The sequence below is a fragment of the Tachypleus tridentatus genome, chromosome 9, assembly GCF_004210375.1.
Source record: "Tachypleus tridentatus isolate NWPU-2018 chromosome 9, ASM421037v1, whole genome shotgun sequence".
In the NCBI taxonomy this organism is placed as follows: Eukaryota; Metazoa; Arthropoda; class Merostomata; order Xiphosura; family Limulidae; genus Tachypleus; species Tachypleus tridentatus.
In genome coordinates this window covers 8,942,436-8,966,782 of record NC_134833.1, presented here as the reverse complement: position 1 = coordinate 8,966,782, position 24,347 = coordinate 8,942,436, and the positions used below count along the sequence as shown (strand labels likewise).

Below are 24,347 nucleotides of genomic sequence, written 5' to 3'. Positions count from 1 at the left end.
ACACTCATAGCCACTGTTGGGATATCATGAGATCAAAGACAGCTAGCCAATAACACTCATCACCATTGTTGGGATATCATAAGATCAAAGGCAGCTAGCCAATAACACTCTAACACCCATCGCCACTGTTGGGATATCATAAGATCATAAGTGGCTAGTCAATAACACCCATCGCCACTGTTGGGATATCATAAGATCAAAGACAGCTAGCCAATAACACTCATCGCCACTGTTAGGATATCATGCGATCAAAGGCAGCTAGCCAATAACACTCATCACCATTGTTGGGATATCATAAGATCAAAGACAGCTAGCCAATAACACTCATCGCCACTGTTAGGATATCATAAGATCAAAGACAGCTAACCAATAAGACTCTAACACCCATCGCCACTGTTGGGATATCATAAGATCAAAGGCAGGTAGTCAATAACACTCATAGCCATTGTTGGGATATCATAAGATCATAAGTGGCTAGTCAATAACACTCATCGCCACTGTTAGGATATCATGCGATCAAAGGCAGCTAGCCAATAACACTCATCACCATTGTTGGGATATCATAAGATCAAAGACAGCTAGCCAATAACACTCATCGCCACTGTTAGGATATCATAAGATCAAAGACAGCTAGCCAATAACACTCATCGCCATTGTTGGGATATCATAAGATCATAAGTGGCTAGTCAATAACACCCATTGCCACTGTTGGGATATCATAAGATCAAAGACAGCTAGCCAATAACACTCATCGCCACTGTTGGGATATCATAAGATCAAAGGCAGCTAGCCAATAGCACTCATGGCCACTGTTAGGATATCATAAGATCATAGGCGGCTAGTCAATAACACCCATCGCCACTGTTGGGATATCATAAGATCAAAGGCAGCTAGTCAATAACACTCATAGCCACTGTTGGGATATCATGAGATCAAAGACGGCTAGCCAATAACACTCATCGCCATTGTTGGGATATCATAAGATCAAAGACGGCTAGCCAATAACACTCATCGCCATTGTTGGGATATCATAAGATCAAAGACAGCTAGCCAATAACACTCATCGCCATTGTTGGGATATCATAAGATCATAAGTGGCTAGTCAATAACACCCATCGCCACTGTTGGGATATCATAAGATCAAAGGCAGCTAGCCAATACCACCCATCGCCACTGTTGGGATATTTTTCTCTGACTAAATAGTGGGATTTAATGGTTTCTATTTTAGCCTACTCACGGCCTTACCGCGTGGGTGGCACTTTTGAGGCAACGGGACGCGAATCAGATATTATCGAAATCACATAGGTTCGGTAACCACTAACTTAATGCTGGCCCGACACACAAAAGTGAGACTGAGTTTATATAGTTCACGTATTGATTGTCATTCATATGTTACATTTCTAATGTAAGTCTTATAAAAGATTACATGGAACTAAAATTCAGACAATGAATTTCCCTCCCAGTGATTTAACTTTTATTTGTAGTTAAGCACAATGGCACACAATGGGCTTTATGTGTTGTGCTATCTAGAGATATCGAAAGGCAGATTTTAGTATCATGAGTCTTTTAACTTACTGTTGTGCCACTAGGTGCAGTAACGTCAAACAGCTAACGTCTCCCATAAGCATGCACTTTGACCGTTCAAAAGACAAGAAATGGACGTCGAAGAGAGTCGTTCTAATAATAACCCATTACAAATGGTGGCCCGGCATGGCCAAACGTGCTAAGGCGTGCTACTCGTAATCTGAGGGTCGCGGGTTCGCATCCCCGTCGTGCCAAACATGCTCGTCCTTTCAGCCGTGGAGACGTTATAATGTGATGGTCAATCCCACTATTCGTTGGTAAAAGAGTAGCCCAAGAGTTGGCGGTGGGTGGTGATGGCTAGCTGCCTTCCCCCTAGTCTTACACTGCTAAATTAGGGACGGCTGGCACAGACAGCCCTCGAGTAGCTTTGTGCAAAATTCAAAAACAAATAAACTTACAAATGGTACAGAAAGCTTAAAACGAACCAACAGATTGAATGCAAAGAAGGGAAAGTTCTGCTTAGAAACGTTGTTGAAGATGTTGGAAACAATATGAACACTAGAAACACGTCTTCAAACTTACCAAACTGACAAGAGCGAAACAGCTCTCCTTGTCAGTTTTTGCAAGATGTTTTCTGATGTATTTAAAGTAAATGTGTTCAATACCCAGCAAGACAACCGTGAACAAGACACCACAGCCCAACAAAAGGAAGGCACTCATAAACTGGTTGATATCCAGCGGATTCGTTGCGTTTCTTTTGTTCTTTGTTGGCTTGCAAGCTCCTTGCAACCAAAATCTTTGAAGACGTTCCAGTTCTCCTAATAACAAAGAAATAAGTTGAAATTAACAATTAATAAACACAGTCTATCATTAATGGTTTTACAGTATATTTTCGGCTTCCTCACAGAAAATAATAAATTGCTCAATTGTCTTATTATATCGTGGTTCTCGTCAACTAATATAATTACCAGTGACGTCATGAACATTGTATAATTATTGAAGATCGTTTCATTTTCTTTACAATAATTTATTGTTTAAAAACAATTTTTTATTTCTAGTTTTGTCATCAACTCCCCCTGTCTTTTGTTTTTATAAGTTACGTGAACATTATTTTTACACACTGGACACAACAGTAGTGTCGTTTATTTCCGAATAGGAACCATATGGAAATGTTAAAAGTTCTATACCCTTCAAGGATAATAATTAATTACACATCTTATATTGTTCTTTCATACAATCATCAGGCATTCATATACAAAATTTAGTATTGTTGATTTACTATTATTCACTGAGTGACGAACATCACATCACAACATACACCAGCAATTTAATGAAGCTGTAACTTGTCAACTGTATTTCTAATGAAGCTGTAACTTGTCAACTGTATTTTTAATGAAGCTGTAACTTGTCAACTGTATTTTTAATGAAGCTGTAACTGTCAACTGTATTTTTAATGAAGTTGTAACTTATCAACTATATTTTTAATAAAGCTGTAACTTGTCAAATGTATTTTTAATGAAGCTGTAACTGTCAACTGTATTTTTAATGAAGTTGTAACTTATCAACTATATTTTTAATAAAGCTGTAACTTGTCAACTGTATTTTTAATGAAGCTGTAACTGTCAACTGTATTTTTAATGAAGTTGTAACTTATCAACTATATTTTTAATGAAGCTGTAACTTGTCAACTGTATTTTTAATGAAGCTGTAACTGTCAACTGTATTTTTAATGAAGTTGTAACTTGTCAACTGTATTTTTAATGAAGCTGTAACTGTCAACTGTATTTTTAATGAAGCTGTAACTGTCAACTGTATTTTTAATGAAGCTGTAATTGTCAACTAAATTTTTAATGAAGCTGTAACTTGTCAACTGTATTTTTAATGAAGCTGTAACTGTCAACTGTATTTAGAATGAAGCTGTAACTGTCAACTGTATTTTTAATGAAGCTCTGATGCATTAATTTATTATCAGTGATTATTTCTGAATATCAGTGAGATCAGCTCTGTTCCTACCTTTAACTACAGACACTTCTAGTAATATTATTATTGTTTCAGCCTTTAACTACAGACACTTTCAGTAATATTACCATTGTTTCAGCCTTTAACTACAGACACTTCTAGTAATATTACTACCATTGTTTCAGCCTTTAACTACAGACTTCTAGTTATATTACCATTGTTTCAGCCTTTAACTACAGACACTTCTAGTAATATTACCATTGTTTCAGCCTTTAACTACAGACACTTCTAGTAATATTACCATTGTTTCAGTCTTTAACTACAGACACTTATAGTAATATTACCATTGTTTCAGCTTTTAACTACAGACACTTCTAGTAATATTACCATTGTTTCAGCCTTTAACTACAGACACTTCTAGTAATATTACCATTGTTTCAGCCTTTAACTGCAGTCACATTTCTTGATATTAACTACAGAGTATTTGTTGAAAACACTTATTATAAACTTGCCGTTTTCTCTGTAGTGTATCATCCATTTGTTAAATAACCCTAGGTATTTTGATGTTTTTGGTAGAGCAAAACCGTAACCTGTAGTAGCGTACCAGGAACCAACGGTAAGAAGGCGACATTCGTTGTCTTGTCCTGCAAGATACTCCAGGACAGTGGCATCGTAGATGAAGGCGTCCAATTCTCTGTAAATAATAAATAAATAAAACCCTGTCAGTGTTATTATCACTACAGGAAGACGTAATCAACAGTTATCCTTTTTGTCGTTCCTTATACAAATAATTGTGAATATTGTTACTAAGCCTGTTGTCAAAATATTATGGCATCTAAGTTTCTTGAAAATGCTTTGAAAAATTGTAATCGCACTATACTTAAAATCGGTTCTATCGTAGAGCACACATTTTAATATTCAGATTTAAAACACGAGATTCGTTTTATCTTTGTAAAACAGGAACTAGATCGTGAGTGGTAACTTGACATAGCTATGTAAAAAAGGAAACAGAAATAAAAACAAAGTTAATTAATCTACGAGAATGAAATGGATCGAAACTCAGTATTAATTAAGAAACATCAACGTTTAAGAGTCTTCCTTAAACTTCCCAACATGAAACTTTAGAAAATTTCAGTTTCAAAGAGTATCCAATAAAGTGACTGTCGTCAGAAAAGAGTAAAGTTACTAAACAAAAGAACTATAGCTATTAATAACGAAACACTTAATTTACTAAAACTATAGCTATAATTAACGAAACCATTAAGTTACTAAAACTGTAACTATTAATAACGAAATACTTAATTTACTAAAACTATAGCTATTAATAACGAACCATTTAATTTACAAAAACTATAGCTATTAATAACGAAACCATTAAGTTACTAAAACTGTAACTATTAATAACGAAACACTTCATTTACTAAAACTATAAGTATTAATAACCAAACACTTATTTAACTAAAACTATAACTATTAATAACGAAACCATTAATTTACTAAAACTATAGCTATTAATAACTAAACCCTTAATTTACTAAAACTATAGATATTAATAACGAAACCCTTAATTTACTAAAACTATATCTATTAATAACGAAACACTTAATTTACAAAAACTATAGCTATTAATAACAAAACACTCAATTTACTAGAACTATTCCTATCAATAACAAAACACTTACTTTACTAAAACTATAGCTATTAATAACGAAACACTCAAATCACTAGTACTATACCTATAAATAACGAAACACTTAATTTACTAGAACTACAGCTATTAAAAACGAAACCCTCCATTTACTAAAACAATAGCTATTAATAACGAATCACTTAATTTTCTAGAACTACAGTTATTAATAACGAAACCCTTAGTTTACTAAAACTATAGCTATTAATAACAAAACACTTAATTTTCTAGAACTACAGTTATTAATAACGAAACCCTTAGTTTACTAAAACTATAGCTATTAATAACGAAACCCTTATTTTACTAAAACTATAGCTATTAATAACGAAACATTCAATTTACTAGTACTATACCTATTAATAACAAAACACTTAATTTACTAAAACTATAGCTAATAATAACGAAACACTTAATTTACTAGAACTATAGCTATCAATAACGAAACACTTAATGTTCTATAACTACAGTTATTAATAACGAAACACTTAATTTGCTAAAACTATAGCTATAAATAACGAAACCATTAATTTACTAAAACTATAGCTATTAATAACGAAACACTTAATTTACTAAAACTATAGCTATTAATAACGAAACACTTAATTTGCTAAAACTATAGCTATTAATAACGAAACATTTAATTTACTAAAACTATAGCCATTAATAACGAAACACTCAATTTACTAGTACTATACCTATTAATAACAAAACACTTAATTTACTAAAACTATAGCTAATAATAACGAAACACTTAATTTACTAGAACTATAGCTATCAATAACGAAACACTTAATTTTCTATAACTACAGTTATTAATAACGAAACACTTAATTTACTAAAACTATAGCTATAAATAACGAAACCATTAATTTACTAAAACTATAGCTATTAATAACGAAACACTTAATTTACTAAAACTATAGCTATTAATAACGAAACACTTAATTTACTAAAACTATAGCTATTAATAACGAAACACTCAATTTACTAGTACTAAACCTATTAATAACAAAACACTTAATTTACTAAAACTATAGCTATTAATAACGAAACACTTAATTTACTAGAACTATAGCTATCAATAACGAAACACTTAATTTTCTATAACTACAGTTATTAATAACGAAACACTTAATTTACTAAAACTATAGCTATTAATAACAAAACACTTAATTTACTAAAACTATAGCTAATAATAACGAAACACTTAATTTACTACAACAACAGCTATTAAAAACAAAACCCTCAATTTATTAAAACAATACCTATTAATAACGAAACATTTAATTTACTAAAACTATAGCTATTAATAACGAAACACTCAATTTACTAGTACTATACCTATTAATAACGAAACACTTAATTTACTAGAACAACAGCTATTAAAAACGAAACCCTCAATTTACTAAAACAATAGCTATTAATAACGAAACACTTAATTTACTAAAGCTATCGCTATTAATAACGAAACATTTAATTTTCTAGAACAATAGCTATTAAAAACGAAATACTTAATTTACTAAAATTATAGCTATTAATAACGAAACACTTAATTTTCTAGAACTACAGTTATTAATAACGAAACCCTTAATTTACTAAAACTATAGCTATTAATAACGAAACTCTTAATTTACTAAAACTATAGCTAATAATAACGAAACACTCAATTTACTAGTACTATACCTATTATTAATAACAAAACACTTAATTTACTAAAACTATAGCTATAAAGAACGAAACACTTAATTTTCTATAACTACAGTTATTAATAACGAAACTCTTAATTTACTAAAACTATAGCTATTAATAACGAAACCCTTAATTTACTAAAACTATAGCTATTAATAACGAAACACTCAATTTACTAGTACTATACCTATTAATAACAAAACACTTAATTTACTAAAACTATAGCTATCAATAACGAAACACTTAATGTTCTATAACTACAGTTATTAATAACGAAACACTTAATTTACTAAAACTATAGCTATAAATAACGAAACCATTAATTTACTAAAACTATAGCTATTAATAACGAAACACTTAATTTACTAGTACTATATCTATTAATAACAAAACACTTAATTTACTAAAACTATAGCTAATATTAACGAAACACTTAATTTACTAGAACTATAGCTATCAATAACGAAACACTTAATATCCTATAAGTACAGTTATTAATAACAAAACACTTAATTTACTAAAACAATAGCTATTAATAACGAAATATTTAATTTACTATAACTATAGCTATTAATAACGAAACACTTAATTTTCTAGAACTACAGTTATTAATAACGAAACACTTAATTTACTAAAACTATAGCTATTAATAACGAAACCCTTAATTTACTAAAACTATAGCTATTAATAACGAAACACTCAATTTACTAGTACTATACCTATTAATAACGAAACACTCAATTTACTAGTACTATACCTATTAATAACGAAACACTCAATTTACTAGAAATATAGCTATTAATAACGAAACACTCAATTTACTAGTACTATACCTATTAATAACGAAACACTTAATTTACTAGAACAACAGCTATTAAAAACGAAACCCTCAATTTACTAAAACAATAGCTATTAATAACGAAACATTTAATTTTCTAGAACAACAGCAGTTAATACGAAATACTTAATTTACTAAAATTATAGCTATTAATAACGAAACACTTAATTTTCTAGAACTACAGTTATTAATAACGAAACCCTTAATTTACTAAAACTATAGCTAATAATAACGAAACACTCAATTTACTAGTACTATACCTATTAATAACAAAACACTTAATTTACTAAAACAATAGCTATTAATAACGAAATACTTAATTTACTAAAACTATAGCTATTAATAACAAAACACTTAATTTACTAAAACAATAGCTATTAATAACGAAATACTTAATTTACTAAAACTATAGCTATTAATAACGAAACACTTAATTTTCTAGAACTACAGTTATTAATAACGAAACCCTTAATTTACTAAAACTATAGCTATTAATAACGAAACACTCAATTTACTAGTACTATACCTATTAATAACGAAACACTTAATTTACTAAAACAATAGCTATTAATAACGAAATACTTAATTTACTAAAACTATAGCTATTAATAACGAAACACTTAATTTACTAAAACTATAGCTATTAATAACGAAACCTTAATTTACTAAAACTATAGCTAATAATAACGAAACACTCAATTTACTAGTATTATACCTATTAATAACGAAACACTCAATTTACTAGTACTATACCTATTAATAACGAAACACTCAATTTACTAGAAATATAGCTATTAATAACGAAACACTCAATTTACTAGTACTATACCTATTAATAACGAAACACTTAATTTACTAGAACAACAGCTATTAAAAACGAAACCCTCAATTTACTAAAACAATAGCTATTAATAACGAAACATTTAATTTTCTAGAACAACAGCAGTTAATACGAAATACTTAATTTACTAAAATTATAGCTATTAATAACGAAACACATAATTTTCTAGAACTACAGTTATTAATAACGAAACCCTTAATTTACTAAAACTATAGCTAATAATAACGAAACACTCATTTCACTAGTACTATACCTATTAATAACAAAACACTTAATTTACTAAAACAATAGCTATTAATAACGAAATACTTAATTTACTAAAACTATAGCTATTAATAACGAAACACTTAATTTTCTAGAACTACAGTTATTAATAACGAAACCCTTAATTTACTAAAACTATAGCTATTAATAACGAAACACTTAATTTACTAAAACTATAGCTATTAATAACGAAACCCTTAATTTACTAAAACTATAGCTATTAATAACGAAACACTCAATTTACTAGTACTATACCTATTAATAACGAAACACTCAATTTACTAGAAATATAGCTATTAATAACGAAACACTCAATTTACTAGTACTATACCTATTAATAACGAAACACTTAATTTACTAGAACAACAGCTATTAAAAACGAAACCCTCAATTTACTAAAACAATAGCTATTAATAACGAAACATTTAATTTTCTAGAACAATAGCTTTTAATAACGAAACACTTAATTTACTAAAACTATAGCTATTAATAACGAAACACTTAATTTTCTAGAACTACAGTTATTAATAACGAAACCCTTAATTTACTAAAACTATAGCTATTAATAACGAAACACTCAATTTACTAGTACTATACCTATTAATAACAAAACACTTAATTTACTAAAACAATAGCTATTAATAACGAAACACTTAATTTACTAAAACTATAGCTATTAATAACGAAACACTTAATTTACTAAAACAATAGCTATTAATAACGAAATACTTAATTTACTAAAACTATAGCTATTAATAACGAAACACTTAATTTTCTAGAACTACAGCTATTAATAACGAAACCTTAATTTACTAGAACTATAGCTAATAATAACGAAACACTCAATTTACTAGTACTATACCTATTAATAACAAAACACTTAATTTACTAAAACAATAGCTATTAATAACGAAATACTTAATTTACTAAAACTATAGCTATTAATAACGAAACACTTAATTTTCTAGAACTACAGTTATTAATAACGAAACCCTTAATTTACTAAAACTATAGCTATTAATAACGAAACTCTTTATTTACTAAAACTATAGCTATTAATAACGAAACACTCAATTTACTACTACTATACCTATAAATAACGAAACACTTAATTTACTAGAACTACAGTTATTAATAACGAAAATCTTTATTTAATAAAACTATAGCTATTAATAACGAATCACTTAATTTACTAAAACTAAAGCTATTAATAACGAATCACTTAATTTACTAAAACTAAAGCTATTAATAACGAAACACTTAATTTTCTAGAACTACAGTTATTAATAACGAAACCCTTAATTTACTAAAACTATACCTATTAATAACAAAACACTTAATGTTCTATAACTACAGTTATTAATAACGAAACACTTAATTTACTAAAACTATAGCTATAAATAACGAAACCATTAATTTACTAAAACTATAGCTATTAATAACGAAACACTTAATTTAGTAGAACTATAGTTATTAATAAGGAAACACTTAATTTTCTATAACTACAGTTATTAATAACGAACCCTTAATTAACTAAAACTCTAGCTATTAATAACGAAACACTCAATTTACTAGTACTATACCTATTAATAACAAAACACTTAATTTACTAGAACTAAAGCTATCAATAACGAAACACATAATTTTCTAGAACTACAGTTATTAATAACGAAACCCTTAATTTACTAAAACTATAGCTATTAATAACGAAACCCTTAATTTACTAAAACTATAGCTAATAATAACGAAACACTCAATTTACTAATACTATACCTATTAATAACGAAACACTCAATTTACTAGAACTATAGCTATTAATAACGAAACACTTAATTTACTAGAACTATAGCTATTAATAACGAAACACTTAATTTACTAGAACAACAGCTATTAAAAACGAAACCCTCAATTTATTAAAACAATAGCTATTAATAACGAAACATTTAATTTACTAAAACTATAGCTATTAATAACGAAACACTTAATTTTCTAGTACTACAGTTATTAATAACGAAACACCTTATTTACTAGTACTATACCTATTAATAACGAAACACTTAATTTACTAGAACAACAGCTATTAAAAAGGAAACCATCAATTTACTAAAACAATAGCTATTAATAACGAAACACTTAATTTACTAAAGCTATAGCTATTAATAACGAAACATTTAATTTTCTAGAACTACAGTTATTAATAACGAAACCTTAATTTACTAAAACTATAGCTATTAATAACGAAACCCTTAATTTACTAAAACTATAGCTATTAATAACGAAACACTTAATTTTCTATAACTACAGTTATTAATAACGAAACACTTAATTTACTAAAACTATAGCTATTAATAACGAAACACTTAATTTTCTAGAACTACAGTTATTAATAACGAAACACTTAATTTACTAAAACTATACCTATTAATAACCAAACACTTAATTTACTAAAACTATAGCTATAAATAACGAAACACTTAATTTTCTATAACTACAGTTATTAATAACGAAACACTTAATTTGCTAAAACTATAGCTATTAATAACGAAACACTTAATTTTCTAGAACTACAGTTATTAATAACGAAACCCTTAATTTACTAAAACTATAGCTATTAAAAACGAAACCCTTAATTTACTAAAACTATAGCTATTAATAACGAAACCCTTAATTTACTAAAACTATAGCTATTAATAACGAAACACTCAATTTACTAGTACTATACCTATTAATAACAAAGCACTTAATTTACTAAAAGGATAGCTATTAATAACGAAACACTTAATTTTCTAGAACTACAGTTATTAATAACGAAAACCTTAATTTACTAAAACTATAGCTATTAATAACGAAACACTTAATTTAGTAGAACTATAGCTATCAATAACGAGACACTTAATTTCTAGAACTACAGTTATTAATAACGAAACCCTTAATTTACTAAAACTATAGCTATTAATAACGAAACACTCAATTTACTAGTACTATACCTATTAATAACAAAGCACTTAATTTACTAAAACTATAGCTATCAATAACGAAACACTTAATTTTCTATAACTACAGTTATTAATAACGAAACACTTAATTTTCTAGAAGTACAGTTATTAATAACGAAACCCTTAATTTACTAAAACTATAGCTATTAATAACGAAACCCTTAATTTACTAAAACTATAGCTATTAATAACGAAACACTTAATTTAGTAGAACTATAGCTATCAATAACGAAACACTTAATTTTCTACAACTACAGTTATTAATAACGAAACACTTAATTTACTAAAACTATAGCTATTAATAACGAAACACTTTATTTAGTAGAACTATAGCTATCAATAACGAAACACTTAATTTTCTACAACTACAGTTATTAATAACGAAACACTTAATTTACTAAAACAATAGCTATTAATAACGAAACACTTAATTTACTAAAACAATAGATATTAATAACGAAATACTTAATTTACTAAAACTATAGTTATTAATAACGAAACACTTAATTTACTAAAACTATAGCTATTAATAACGAAACCCTTAATTTACTAAAACTATAGCTAATATTAACGAAACACTCAATTTACTAGTACTATACCTATTAATAACAAAACACTTAATTTACTAAAACTATAGCTATTAATAACGAAACACTTAATTTTCTATAACTACAGTTATTAATAACGAAACACTTAATTTACTAAAACTATAGCTATTAATAACGAAACACTTAATTTACTAGAACTATAGCTATCAATAACGAAACACTTAATTTTCTATAACTACAGTTATTAATAACGAAACACTTAATTTACTAAAACTATAGCTATTAATAACGAAACCATTAATTTACTAAAACTATAGCTATTAATAACGAAACACTTAATTTACTAAAACTATAGCTATTAATAACGAAACACTTAATTTACTAAAACTATAGCTATTAATAACGAAACACTTAATTTACTAGTAACTATAGCTATTAATAACAAAACACTTAATTTACTAAAACTATAGCTATTAATAACGAAACACTTAATTTACTAGAACTATAGCTATTAATAACGAAACACTTAATTTTCTATAACTACAGTTATTAATAACGAAACACTTAATTTACTAAAACTATAGCTATTAATAACGAAACACTTAATTTACTAAAACTATAGCTATTAATAACGAAACACTTAATTTACTAAAACTATAGCTATTAATAACGAAACCCTTAATTTACTAAAACTATAGCTATTAATAACGAAACACTTAATTTACTAAAACTATAGCTATTAATAACGAAACACTTAATTTACTAGTAACTATAGCTATTAATAACGAAATACTTAATTTACTAGAACTATAGCTATTAATAACGAAACCCTTAATTTACTAAAACTATAGCTATTAATAACGAAACACTTAATTTACTAAAACTATAGCTATTAATAACGAAACACTTAATTTACTAGAACTATAGCTATTAATAACGAAACACTTAATTTACTAAAACTATAGCTATTAATAACGAAACACTTAATTTTCTAGAACTACAGTTATTAATAACGAAACCCTTAATTTACTAAAACTATAGCTATTAATAACGAAACACTTAATTTACTAAAACTATAGCTATTAATAACGAAACACTTAATTTACTAGTACTATACCTATTATTAATAACAAAACACTTAATTTACTAAAACTATAGCTATTAATAACGAAACACTTAATTTTCTAGAACTACAGTTATTAATAACGAAACACTTAATTTACTAAAACTATAGCTATTAATAACGAAACCCTTAATTTACTAAAACTATAGCTATTAATAACGAAACACTCAATTTACTAGTACTATACCTATTAATAACAAAACACTTAATTTACTAAAACTATAGCTATTAATAACGAAACACTTAATTTTCTATAACTACAGTTATTAATAACGAAACACTTAATTTACTAAAACTATAGCTATTAATAACGAAACACTTAATTTACTAGAACTATAGCTATTAATAACGAAACACTTAATTTACTAAAACTATAGCTATTAATAACGAAACACTTAATTTACTAGAACTATAGCTATTAATAACGAAACACTTAATTTACTAAAACTATAGCTATTAATAACGAAACACTTAATTTACTAAAACAATAGCTATTAATAACGAAACACTTAATTTACTAAAACTATAGCTATTAATAACGAAATACTTAATTTACTAAAACTATAGCTATTAATAACGAAACACTTAATTTACTAAAACTATAGCTATTAATAACGAAACCCTTAATTTACTAAAACTATAGCTAGTAATAACGAAACATTTAATTTACCAGTACTATAGCTATTAATAACGAAACACTTAATTTACTAAAACTATAGCTATTAATAACGAAACACTTAATTTACTAAAACTATAGCTATTAATAACGAAACACTTAATTTACTAAAACTATAGCTATTAATAACGAAACACTTAATTTACTAGAACTATAGCTATTAATAACGAAACACTTAATTTACTAAAACTATAGCTATTAATAACGAAACACTTAATTTACTAGAACTATAGCTATTAATAACGAAACACTTAATTTACTAAAACTATAGCTATTAATAACGAAACACTTAATTTTCTAGAACTACAGCTATTAATAACGAAACCCTTAATTTACTAAAACTATAGCTATTAATAACGAAACACTTAATTTACTAAAACTATAGCTATTAATAACGAAACACTTAATTTACTAAAACTATAGCTATTAATAACGAAACACTTAATTTACTAAAACTATAGCTATTAATAACGAAACACTTAATTTACTAAAACTATAGCTATTAATAACGAAACACTTAATTTACTAAAACTATAGCTATTAATAACGAAACACTTAATTTACTAAAACTATAGCTATTAATAACGAAACACTTAATTTACTAGAACTATAGCTATTAATAACGAAACCCTTAATTTACTAAAACTATAGCTATTAATAACGAAACACTTAATTTACTAAAACTATAGCTATTAATAACGAAACACTTAATTTACTAAAACTATAGCTATTAATAACGAAACACTTAATTTACTAAAACTATAGCTATTAATAACGAAACACTTAATTTACTAGAACTATAGCTATTAATAACGAAACACTTAATTTACTAAAACTATAGCTATTAATAACGAAACACTTAATTTACTAGAACTATAGCTATTAATAACGAAACACTTAATTTACTAAAACTATAGCTATTAATAACGAAACACTTAATTTACTAAAACTATAGCTATTAATAACGAAACACTTAATTTACTAAAACTATAGCTATTAATAACGAAACACTTAATTTACTAAAACTATAGCTATTAATAACGAAACACTTAATTTACTAGAACTATAGCTATTAATAACGAAACACTTAATTTACTAAAACTATAGCTATTAATAACGAAACACTTAATTTACTAAAACTATAGCTATTAATAACGAAACACTTAATTTACTAAAACTATAGCTATTAATAACGAAACACTTAATTTACTAAAACTATAGCTATTAATAACGAAACACTTAATTTACTAAAACTATAGCTATTAATAACGAAACACTTAATTTACTAAAACTATAGCTATTAATAACGAAACACTTAATTTACTAAAACTATAGCTATTAATAACGAAACACTTAATTTACTAAAACTATAGCTATTAATAACGAAACACTTAATTTACTAGAACTATAGCTATTAATAACGAAACACTTAATTTACTAAAACTATAGCTATTAATAACGAAACACTTAATTTACTAAAACTATAGCTATTAATAACGAAACACTTAATTTACTAAAACTATAGCTATTAATAACGAAACACTTAATTTACTAAAACTATAGCTATTAATAACGAAACACTTAATTTACTAAAACTATAGCTATTAATAACGAAACACCTTAATTTACTAAAACTATAGCTATTAATAACGAAACACTTAATTTACTAAACTATAGCTATTAATAACGAAACACTTAATTTACTAAAACTATAGCTATTAATAACGAAACACTTAATTTACTAAAACTATAGCTATTAATAACGAAACACTTAATTTACTAAAACTATAGCTATTAATAACGAAACACTTAATTTACTAAAACTATAGCTATTAATAACGAAACCCTTAATTTACTAAAACTATAGCTATTAATAACGAAATACTTAATTTACTAAAACTATAGTAATTAATAAAGAAACACTTAATTTACTAAAACTATAGCTATCAATAACGAAACACTTAATTTTCTATAACTACAGTTATTAATAACGAAACACTTAATTTACTAAAACTATAGCTATTAATAACGAAACACTTAATTTACTAGAACTATAGCTATTAATAACGAAACACTTAATTTACTAAAACTATAGCTATTAATAACGAAACACTTAATTTACTAAAACTATAGCTATTAATAACGAAACACTTAATTTTCTAGAACTATAGCTATTAATAACGAAACACTTAATTTACTAAAACTATAGCTATTAATAACGAAACACTTAATTTACTAAAACTATAGCTATTAATAACGAAACCCTTAATTTACTAAAACTATAGCTATTAATAACGAAACACTTAATTTACTAGTACTATAGCTATTAATAACGAAACACTTAATTTACTAAAACTATAGCTATTAATAACGAAACACTTAATTTACTAGAACTATAGCTATTAATAACGAAACACTTAATTTACTAAAACTATAGCTATTAATAACGAAACACTTAATTTACTAAAACTATAGCTATTAATAACGAAACACTTAATTTACTAAAACTATAGCTATTAATAACGAAACACTTAATTTACTAAAACTATAGCTATTAATAACGAAACACTTAATTTACTAGAACTATAGCTATTAATAACGAAACACTTAATTTACTAAAACTATAGCTATTAATAACGAAACACTTAATTTACTAAAACTATAGCTATTAATAACGAAACACTTAATTTACTAAAACTATAGCTATTAATAACGAAACACTTAATTTACTAAAACTATAGCTATTAATAACGAAACACTTAATTTACTAAAACTATAGCTATTAATAACGAAACACTTAATTTACTAAAACTATAGCTATTAATAACGAAACACTTAATTTACTAAAACTATAGCTATTAATAACGAAACACTTAATTTACTAAAACTATAGCTATTAATAACGAAACACTTAATTTACTAAAACTATAGCTATTAATAACGAAACACTTAATTTACTAAAACTATAGCTATTAATAACGAAACCTTAATTTACTAAAACTATAGCTATTAATAACGAAACACTTAATTTACTAAAACTATAGCTATTAATAACGAAACACTTAATTTACTAAAACTATAGCTATTAATAACGAAACACTTAATTTACTAAAACTATAGCTATTAATAACGAAACACTTAATTTACTAGAACTATAGCTATTAATAACGAAACACTTAATTTACTAAAACTATAGCTATTAATAACGAAACACTTAATTTACTAAAACTATAGCTATTAATAACGAAACACTTAATTTACTAAAACTATAGCTATTAATAACGAAACACTTAATTTACTAAAACTATAGCTATTAATAACGAAACCCTTAATTTACTAAAACTATAGCTATTAATAACGAAACACTTAATTTACTAAAACTATAGCTATTAATAACGAAACACTTAATTTACTAGAACTATAGCTATTAATAACGAAACACTTAATTTACTAGAACTATAGCTATTAATAACGAAACACTTAATTTACTAAAACTATAGCTATTAATAACGAAACACTTAATTTACTAAAACTATAGCTATTAATAACGAAACACTTAATTTACTAAAACTATAGCTATTAATAACGAAACACTTAATTTACTAAAACTATAGCTATTAATAACGAAACACTTAATTTACTAAAACTATAGCTATTAATAACGAAACACTTAATTTACTAAAACTATAGCTATTAATAACGAAACACTTAATTTACTAAAACTATAGCTATTAATAACGAAACACTTAATTTACTAAAACTATAGCTATTAATAACGAAACACTTAATTTACTAAAACTATAGCTATTAATAACGAAACACTTAATTTACTAAAACTATAGCTATTAATAACGAAACACTTAATTTACTAAAACTATAGCTATTAATAACGAAACACTTAATTTACTAAAACTATAGCTATTAATAACGAAACACTTAATTTTCTAGAACTACAGCTATTAATAACGAAACACTTAATTTACTAAAACTATAGCTATTAATAACGAAACACTTAATTTACTAAAACTATAGCTATTAATAACGAAACAATTAATTTTCTAAAACTACAGTTATTAATAACGAAACACTTAATTTACTAAAACTATAGCTATTAATAACGAAACACTTAATTTTCTAGAACTACAGTTATTAATAACGAAACCCTTAATTTACTAAAACTATAGCTATTAATAACGAAACCCTTAATTTACTAAAACTATAGCTATTAATAACGAAACCCTTAATTTACTAAAACTATAGCTATTAATAACGAAACACTTAATTTACTAGTAACTATAGCTATTAATAACGAAACACTTAATTTACTAAAACTATAGCTATTAATAACGAAACACTTAATTTTCTAGAACTACAGTTATTAATAACGAAACCCTTAATTTACTAAAACTATAGCTATTAATAACGAAACACTTAATTTACTAAAACTATAGCTATTAATAACGAAACACTTAATTTTCTAGAACTACAGTTATTAATAACGAAACCCTTAATTTACTAAAACTATAGCTATTAATAACGAAACACTCAATTTACTAGTACTATACCTATTAATAACAAAACACTTAATTTACTAAAACTATAGCTATTAATAACGAAACACTTAATTTACTAAAACTATAGCTATTAATAACGAAACACTTAATTTTCTACAAGTACAGTTATTAATAACGAAACCCTTAATTTACTAAAACTATAGCTATTAATAACGAAACCCTTAATTTACTAAAACTATAGCTATTAATAACAAAACACTTAATTTACTAAAACTATAGCTATTAATAACGAAACACTTAATTTACTAGAACTATAGCTATTAATAACGAAACACTTAATTTACTAAAACTATAGCTATTAATAACGAAACACTTAATTTACTAAAACTATAGCTATTAATAACGAAACACTTAATTTACTAAAACTATAGCTATTAATAACGAAACACTTAATTTACTAAAACTATAGCTATTAATAACGAAACACTTAATTTACTAAAACTATAGTATTAATAACGAAACACTTAATTTACTAAAACTATAGCTATTAATAACGAAACACTTAATTTACTAAAACTATAGCTATTAATAACGAAACACTTAATTTACTAAAACTATAGCTATTAATAACGAAACACTTAATTTACTAAAACTATAGCTATTAATAACGAAACACTTAATTTACTAAAACTATAGCTATTAATAACGAAACACTTAATTTACTAAAACTATAGCTATTAATAACGAAACACTTAATTTACTAGAACTATAGCTATTAATAACGAAACACTTAATTTACTAAAACTATAGCTATTAATAACGAAACACTTAATTTACTAGAACTATAGCTATTAATAACGAAACACTTAATTTACTAAAACTATAGCTATTAATAACGAAACACTTAATTTACTAAAACTATAGCTATTAATAACGAAACACTTAATTTTCTAAAACTACAGCTATTAATAACGAAACACTTAATTTACTAAAACTATAGCTATTAATAACGAAACACTTAATTTTCTAGAACTACAGCTATTAATAACGAAACACTTAATTTACTAAAACTATAGCTATTAATAACGAAACACTTAATTTACTAAAACTATAGCTATTAATAACGAAACCCTTAATTTACTAAAACTATAGCTATTAATAACGAAACACTTAATTTACTAAAACTATAGCTATTAATAACGAAACACTTAATTTACTAAAACTATAGCTATTAATAACGAAACACTTAATTTACTAAAACTATAGCTATTAATAACGAAACACTTAATTTACTAAAACTATAGCTATTAATAACGAAACCCTTAATTTACTAAAACTATAGCTATTAATAACGAAACACTTAATTTACTAAAACTATAGCTATTAATAACGAAACACTTAATTTACTAAAACTATAGCTATTAATAACGAAACACTTAATTTACTAAAACTATAGCTATTAATAACGAAACACTTAATTTACTAAAACTATAGCTATTAATAACGAAACACTTAATTTTCTAGAACTAAGCTATTAATAACGAAACACTTAATTTACTAAAACTATAGCTATTAATAACGAAACACTTAATTTACTAAAACTATAGCTATTAATAACGAAACACTTAATTTACTAAAACTATAGCTATTAATAACGAAACACTTAATTTACTAAAACTATAGCTATTAATAACGAAACACTTAATTTTCTAGAACTATAGCTATTAATAACGAAACACTTAATTTACTAAAACTATAGCTATTAATAACGAAACACTTAATTTACTAAAACTATAGCTATTAATAACGAAACACTTAATTTACTAAAACTATAGCTATTAATAACGAAACACTTAATTTACTAAAACTATAGCTATTAATAACGAAACACTTAATTTACTAAAACTATAGCTATTAATAACGAAACACTTAATTTACTAAAACTATAGCTATTAATAACGAAACACTTAATTTACTAAAACTATAGCTATTAATAACGAAACACTTAATTTTCTATAACTATAGCTATTAATAACGAAACCCTTAATTTACTAAAACTATAGCTATTAATAACGAAACACTTAATTTACTAAAACTATAGCTATTAATAACGAAACACTTAATTTACTAAAACTATAGCTATTAATAACGAAACACTTAATTTACTAAAACTATAGCTATTAATAACGAAACACTTAATTTACTAGAACTATAGCTATCAATAACGAAACACTTAATTTTCTAGAACTACAGTTATTAATAACGAAACACTTAATTTACTAAAACTATAGCTATTAATAACGAAACACTTAATTTACTAAAACTATAGCTATTAATAACGAAACACTTAATTTACTAAAACTATAGCTATTAATAACGAAACACTTAATTTACTAAAACTATAGCTATTAATAACGAAACACTTAATTTACTAAAACTATAGCTATTAATAACGAAACACTTAATTTACTAAAACTATAGCTATTAATAACGAAACACTTAATTTTCTAGAACTACAGTTATTAATAACGAAACACTTAATTTACTAAAACTATAGCTATTAATAACGAAACACTTAATTTACTAAAACTATAGCTATTAATAACGAAACACTTAATTTACTAAAACTATAGCTATTAATAACGAAACACTTAATTTACTAAAACTATAGCTGTTAATAACGAAACACTTAATTTTCTAGAACTACAGTTATTAATAACGAAACCTTAATTTACTAAAAATATAGCTATTAATAACGAAACACTTAATTTACTAAAACTATAGCTATTAATAACGAAACACTTAATTTACTAAAACTATAGCTATTAATAACAAAATACTTAATTTACTAAAACTATAGCTATTAATAACGAAACACTTAATTTTCTAGAACTACAGTTATTAATAATGAAACCCTTAATTTACTAAAACTATAGGTATTAAAAACGAAACCCTTAATTTACTAAAACTATAGCTATTAATAACGAAACACTTAATTTTCTATAACTACAGTTATTAATAACGAAACACTTAATTTACTAAAACTATAGCTATTAATAACGAAACACTTAATTTTCTAGAACTATAGCTATTAATAACGAAACACTTAATTTACTAAAACTATAGCTATTAATAACGAAACACTTAATTTACTAAAACTATAGCTATCAATAACGAAACACTTAATTTTCTATAACTACAGTTATTAATAACGAAACACTTAATTTACTAAAACTATAGCTATTAATAACGAAACACTTAATTTTCTAGAACTATAGCTATTAATAACGAAACCCTTAATTTACTAAAACTATAGCTATTAATAACGAAACACTTAATTTACTAAAACTATAGCTATTAATAACGAAACCCTTAATTTACTAAAACTATAGCTATTAATAACGAAACACTCAATTTACTAGTACTATACCTATTAATAACGAAACACTTAATTTACTAAAACTATAGCTATTAATAACGAAACACTTAATTTTCTAGAACTACAGCTATTAATAACGAAACACTTAATTTACTAAAACTATAGCTATTAATAACGAAACACTTAATTTACTAGAACTATAGCTATTAATAACGAAACACTTAATTTCTAGAACTACAGTTATTAATAACGAAACCCTTAATTTACTAAAACTATAGCTATTAATAACGAAACACTTAATTTACTAGAACTATAGCTATTAATAACGAAACACTTAATTTACTAAAACTATAGCTATTAATAACGAAACACTTAATTTACTAGAACTATAGCTATTAATAACGAAACACTTAATTTACTAAAACTATAGCTATTAATAACGAAACACTTAATTTACTAAAACTATAGCTATTAATAACGAAATACTTAATTTTCTAGAACTATAGCTATTAATAAGGAAACCCTTAATTTACTAAAACTATAGCTACTAATAACGAAACATTTATTTACCAGAACAATAGCTATTAATAACGAAACCATTAATTTACTAAAACTAGAGTTATTAATAACGAAACACTTAATTTACTAAAACTATAGCTATTAATAACGAAACACTTAATTTTCTAGAACTACAGTTATTAATAACGAAACCTTAATTTACTAAAACTATAGCTATTAATAACGAAACACTTAATTTACTAAAACTATAGCTATTAATAACGAAACACTTAATTTACTAAAACTATAGCTATTAATAACGAAACACTTAATTTACTAAAACTATAGCTATTAATAACGAAACACTTAATTTACTAAAACTATAGCTATTAATAACGAAACCCTTAATTTACTAAAACTATAGCTATTAATAACGAAACCCTTAATTTACTAAAACTATAGCTATTAATAACGAAACACTTAATTTACTAAAACTATAGCTATTAATAACGAAACACTTAATTTACTAGAACTACAGCTATAAATAACGAAACACTTAATTTACTAAAACTATAGCTATTAATAACGAAACCCTTAATTTACTAAAACTATAGCTATTAATAACGAAACACTTAATTTACTAGAACTATAGCTATTAATAACGAAACACTTAATTTTCTACAACTACAGTTATTAATAACGAAACACTTAATTTACTAAAACTATAGCTATTAATAACGAAACACTTAATTTACTAAAACTATAGCTATTAATAACGAAACACTTAATTTTCTAAAACTATAGCTATTAATAACGAAACACTTAATTTACTAAAACTATAGCTATTAATAACGAAACACTTAATTTACTAAAACTATAGCTATTAATAACGAAATACTTAATTTACTAAAACTATAGCTATTAATAACGAAACACTTAATTTACTAAAACTATAGCTATTAATAACGAAACACTTAATTTACTAAAACTATAGCTATTAATAACGAAACACTCAATTTACTAGTACTATACCTATTAATAACAAAACACTTAATTTACTAAAACTATAGCTATTAATAACGAAACACTTAATTTACTAAAACAATAGCTATTAATAACGAAACACTTAATTTACTAAAACTATAGCTATTAATAACGAAACACTTAATTTTCTAGAACTACAGCTATTAATAACGAAACACTTAATTTACTAAAACTATAGCTATTAATAACGAAACACTTAATTTACTAAAACTATAGCTATTAATAACGAAACACTTAATTTTCTATAACTACAGTTATTAATAACGAAACACTTAATTTACTAAAACTATAGCTATTAATAACGAAACACTTAATTTTCTAGAACTACAGTTATTAATAACGAAACCCTTAATTTACTAAAACTATAGCTATTAATAACGAAACCCTTAATTTACTAAAACTATAGCTATTAATAACGAAACCCTTAATTTACTAAAACTATAGCTATTAATAACGAAACACTTAATTTACTAGTACTATACCTATTAATAACAAAGCACTTAATTTACTAAAAGGATAGCTATTAATAACGAAACACTTAATTTTCTAGAACTACAGTTATTAATAACGAAAACCTTAATTTACTAAAACTATAGCTATTAATAACGAAACACTTAATTTAGTAGAACTATAGCTATCAATAACGAAACACTTAATTTTCTAGAACTACAGTTATTAATAACGAAACCCTTAATTTACTAAAACTATAGCTATTAATAACGAAACACTCAATTTACTAGTACTATACCTATTAATAACAAAGCACT

The 24,347-nt window shown here is 25.0% G+C and overlaps 1 protein-coding gene across 1 annotated transcript in view; it reads right to left on the bottom strand.

Moving 5' to 3' along the window:
- The window catches only part of LOC143226986 (glutamate receptor ionotropic, NMDA 2A-like), a 53,695-nt gene that overhangs the window by 9,244 nt on the left and 20,104 nt on the right, over nucleotides 1-24,347 (bottom strand). Inside the window, exons 2-3 of the mRNA XM_076458536.1 lie at nucleotides 3,996-4,177; nucleotides 2,107-2,342 (exon numbers count right to left, since the gene is read on the bottom strand). Of these exons, the coding sequence (XP_076314651.1) occupies nucleotides 2,107-2,342; nucleotides 3,996-4,177 (418 nt within the window). The remainder of the gene's footprint in view (nucleotides 1-2,106; nucleotides 2,343-3,995; nucleotides 4,178-24,347) is intronic.